Source organism: Bidens hawaiensis, unplaced genomic scaffold (assembly GCF_021521415.1).
Source record: "Bidens hawaiensis isolate Kalapana, Puna unplaced genomic scaffold, B.hawaiensis_p1.1 tig00047610_1, whole genome shotgun sequence".
Taxonomy (NCBI): domain Eukaryota; kingdom Viridiplantae; phylum Streptophyta; class Magnoliopsida; order Asterales; family Asteraceae; genus Bidens; species Bidens hawaiensis.
Window position 1 is genome coordinate 17,205 of NW_027498521.1, and position 4,782 is coordinate 21,986.

General features: G+C 32.5%; 1 protein-coding gene across 1 annotated transcript; it reads right to left on the bottom strand.

The window, feature by feature from the left end:
• Positions 1 to 348: 348 nt before the first annotated feature.
• Positions 349 to 4,138, bottom strand: LOC143597127 (uncharacterized). The gene is made up of 3 exons (XM_077075717.1): positions 3,873 to 4,138; positions 1,947 to 2,135; positions 349 to 1,176 (listed from the first exon to the last, which is right to left on the bottom strand). The coding sequence occupies exons 1-3, from the start codon at positions 4,035 to 4,037 to the stop codon at positions 631 to 633; spliced, it is 900 nt and encodes a 299-aa protein (XP_076931832.1). The 5' UTR covers positions 4,038 to 4,138; the 3' UTR covers positions 349 to 630.
• Between the last annotated feature and the right edge of the window lie 644 nt (positions 4,139 to 4,782).

The following is a 4,782-nucleotide window of genomic DNA, read 5'->3' on the forward strand; positions in this document are numbered from 1 at the left end:
TATGACTTGTAATATCAACCAACACTCATACCTCACTTTTCAGATAACCACCTTATGATGTTATAGTATTATTGTTTACAAAAACACAAAATGTGGAACTATATTCTATGTTTTCAAATTGTTATATTATTGTTATTTTCATTATCTACAAATAAATAATCTCACTATCACCTTATTCATTTTCCTAAGTATTCAATCTCAAGGAGTCATCAACAGACCTGAACTCGTGAAGTATCAATCGCAACGAGTCATCAGTCTCGATCTACCAATCACGCCCTGTTTATTATACTAGAGATAGATTACAACAAATAACTATTAAATACGGTTCAAAATTTGGTTTAACCCAACAAAATTTGCTTGTCCATTTAACCATCATATCTAATAAATTTAAATAAATTGAATAAATACTAAAAACATTCGAACACTTTTGGGTAACGTTCAAGTTTAAACCCGTTTTAAACTTAACCACACACGAGCCATTAAATCCAACCCAAATCAACCAATTTCAATGCAAATCAGTTGAACTGTACAAGGTATATCATCTTGCATACGTTCGTCCCCATTCCTGAATGGGGTAGGGGCCGAGACCAGGGGTATAATAGTAACATATTCTGCCCGCACACACTTTATTTACTTTACCGATCTCACACCAATATTCTTTACACGAAACCGATACTGAGGCTGAGAATCTTCATCATCACTATCATCGTCTTCACTGCTATCATCTTCAACTTTATCCCATCTTGAATAATCAAGACGAGAATGCCCTTTCGGCTTTGGAATTTCCTCCTTCAAGCTTTGGGGTTGAGGGGTAGTGACGGTAATTTTAGGCTCTATAATTTCCTCCTTCAGGCTTTGGGGTTGAGGAGTAGTGACGGTAATTTTAGGCTTTGGAATTTCCTCCTTCAGGCTTTGGGGTTGAGGGGTAGTGACGGTAATTTTAGGCTTTGGAATCTCCTCCTTCAGGCTTTGGGGTTGAGGGGTAGTGACAGTAATTTTAACGCTTTCCGGGTTGCTAACATCATCCTTGGATGCAGGTTCGTTTGAATCATGGCTATGGTCTCCTGCTAGTCCTAATGAAGCAGACTGTTCATAACTATCATTATTATCTTCCACCTCGTCCTCTTCTTCATCTTCTTCTAGCTCAGTTTCATCCTCGGGTATTGGCGCCAGAGACTTTACTTGACCAAAAATATAACAAACATTTTAACAAAAAACTAATTATATGATATTTTATCAGAAACAAATAATAAGCCATTAAGAGAGAAAGTCTTTGATGTGCTTCTACTATTTGTACTTGTAATAATCACATAATTATCTGTGTTCGACAAATTCTAATTATTTAAGTAATAAAAATATGACAAAAAGGAGCATTCATATATTTATTAAAATATAAATTTAAGACATGAAAATATATTCTCTATCAGCTAGACAGATATAAGTATATAAAAATACTTTTCATAAGTTATTACTAGTGATTAATGATTAAGTTTTTTATTTCACAAAAGAAGTTAAATAATCAATTTTTTTGCGCTTGGTTTGATTTTTCACAACTATATAACTTAATCTAACAAATAAAAAAATAAATTAGGAAAAAGAATTATAAATTAAAAGTGATAAAAAGAATTAAAAAAAAATAAACTAAAAAAAGTTGTGAAATTTACACATTTTGTCCTTTAGTTGTAAGAGCAAAATAGTCATTTTGTAAAAAGTTAATGACCTTTTAACACCAATTAATGGGAAATGGGAAGTATGAAAATTGGCAACGTTGCAAGTTACCCCATACATAAAGAACGAAAGCTGTAATTTACCCTAAATAGTATCATAATTACAATAAAGATCCAAACATTAAAAACCGACTATCACGAATTCAAGCTGCATTAATTATATAATCAATTTAATATCATAAACCAAAATTGTGTTTGCAAATTGTCTGAAGAGCGTACCAGTTGTGTCTTTAAACGCGCTTCAAGGTTTTGATATACTTCTGATGTAGGATTTAACTCAATGAGGCGGTTAACATCAAATAGAGCCGAGTGGTATTCTTTCAGGGTGACCAAAGTTTGGGCCCGTAACATTAAGGCTCCGGTATGCTCATAATCAAGCTCCAGCACTGCGGTACATTCATCTGCAGCCTAACATCATAATAACCGACATGTCAGACAACTATGATCAACTGTCAAGTCAAACTACAAATAAACTTAATGATTGCAGTTTATCTTCATTCTTCTGCCAAGGTAGCAGCCATGTAGACTAAACCTGACAAGTCGAAATCTTTTTGCATAATTCAACCAATTAATGGATTTGTTTGATTTGATAATTGGCTAATTGTTGCAACTTGCAGTTTAAATTATGGAATATTAATTTGACTCAATGATACTGTATAACGTTCACCAATTATTGGTGTACAAAAAATGTAAGATTGCTCATAAATAACTCAATTTAAAATGTGCAACTACTCATCAATTATCGTAGAGCATTTTAGACGATATAACATGCATGATTACTCATGAATCTACAATAATTCAATAAAAATGCATGATCATGAATCATGATATATATGAAAATCTTCCTAAAGGGGGGCTTTATTAATGATAAATTGTTTGTATTTACTAGTTATGGAAACCAAAAGTGTGTTTAGAATTTGGTTGCAACTAACGGTCCTGCTTTCAAGCTCTATAGTGCATCGTGTCAAAACTGAACCCGCACAGCCCGGACCAAAACCAATAATTGGCAAACGAAATGTCAATCTTATCTACCAAGTACCAACACGTGTAATCAATTCACATCTTAAATCATATATCGTGATTTAATGCATAATGAAATCTACTTCATTCATGCGTGTGCTGGTAAACTTGCAACAGCATTAGTGTTAAATCTAGTAAAGCCGACATCCTCCTAATATTCCATTTAAGACTGAGAATTTGGAACCACAAGTTGTAATGTAATGTCTTTATCAGAACCTCAACCTAGTGTGTAGATACTAAACAATTTATTTACATCCCTCATCTACAAAAGATACATGATGATTGTCAAAATTTTATTGTTTTAACTCTAAACTTCAAAGTACTCCTTTAAAACAGAAAGCTTCAAATGTTCAACTACTTGTCAAAATGCCAAATATCTAAAGCATTAACTAGGGGTGAACAATAAATGAACCATTAACCGAAAACCTAACCGAAGTTAACTGAAAACAGATTAACTGAAATAACTGAAAATTGGTTATCAGTTTTTTTTTCGTACCCTCGGTTAACCATAATTAACCGAACTGAACCATTCACAATTTATATATTTCTAACTTTTACACCTCCATTTCATGTATTTTTACCTCCACTTCATGTATCCATACCTCCAATATTTCATGTATTTATACCTCCAATCCTCCATTTCATGAACTTACACCTCCATATTTATGTATTTCTAAGGAAAATTTAGCCCAAATTTTGTTTTGATTATTAACTGAACTGAACCGAAAACCGACAGATTTAACCTAATAAACCGCACCGCTTAACCGAAAACTGACCGTTTAATAAAATTTATTAAAATAGATTAACCAATGACTTCGATTTCTGTTTAGGTTTAGGCTAATAACCGAACCATATACAGCCCTAGCTATTAACACCCAAATCAACACCTTCAATTCCATAACAAACCAACTTTACCTTCACAAAGAGTAAACATTTCTACTTTTACATGAATTCGAGATATTTATCTAGCTCAATGACAAGTGTACGGGCATTCAAATCAATCCTGATCTTAAACCTAGGGTTTATCCAAATTAGGTATATCCAGATTCAAATTAACACATCAAAATTAGACCCTAGCTAAACAATAATAATAATAATAATAATAATAATAACAATAATAATGACCTTGTTAAATCGGTGAAGTTTGAGAAAACAAGCGGCTCGATTGCTATGCAGAGCGATCTTCTGAGGATTGGATTTGGCAATGGAAAGAGCTTCGGTGTAAAAGTCTAGGGCTTCTTCGTACTTACCGTCTCTGTACATCTGATGAGCTCGTTCTATCTTGTTCATTTCAAAACCCTACCTTCTTTGTATTGATTATATATGTATAATAATAATATCATCTAATGATATTACAGAGATGATAGATAGAGGAATTGGAGACGTATGATTATAGGATAGATAGAGACAGAAGCAATATCTAATATATTAGATTAGAGACAGGTGAATATTGGGGATGATGTTAGGTGGTGTTTAGTTTAAAATTTGGATTACATACAAGCGGTAACGTGTATTATTATTATTATTATTATTATTATTATTATTACATAACGTAAGAATTGTAAAAAAAAATAAATAAGTAAAATAAATAAATAATTGGAAGATGGTAGAGTATTGCTGAAAATCAACCATGAAAGTACGGATGAGATTGGTATGGAAACAAAAAAGGAAAAAAAGTGTGTAAAAACACAGATTGAATATTGCACTTATTACGGCAGTGGTATGATGCTGGTTTAGCATCGATAGTGAATATATGCATGCGAATACCGAAAACCATAAAAATAAAAGTTAGTTCGGTATCGAAATAAAGAAAATGAAAATGAGTAAAAACATAAACTAATTGTCGTACTGGTTATGGTGGTAACTGGTACTATACCGGTTCGAAACTTGTAGTATAAAAAATATAATGAAACCGACTTGTATCAAAACCAAATAATAAATATCATTATTAAAGATTTAAAGCGTCTATGTTGTTTGGCCAATATAGATTTGCTAGCCTACCACCACCACCCAGTTCCGACAACTAGTCTTACTA

Coding starts and splice junctions, on each gene's coding strand:
- LOC143597127 (XM_077075717.1), bottom strand. CDS start 4,037: ATGAACAAGATAGAACGAGCTCATCAGATGTACAGAGACGGTAAGTAC. Junction 2,136..3,872: donor AACTTCACCGATTTAACAAG/GTCATTATTATT, acceptor TTATGATGTTAG/GCTGCAGATGAATGTACCGC. Junction 1,177..1,946: donor CGCGTTTAAAGACACAACTG/GTACGCTCTTCA, acceptor GGTCAAGTAAAG/TCTCTGGCGCCAATACCCGA.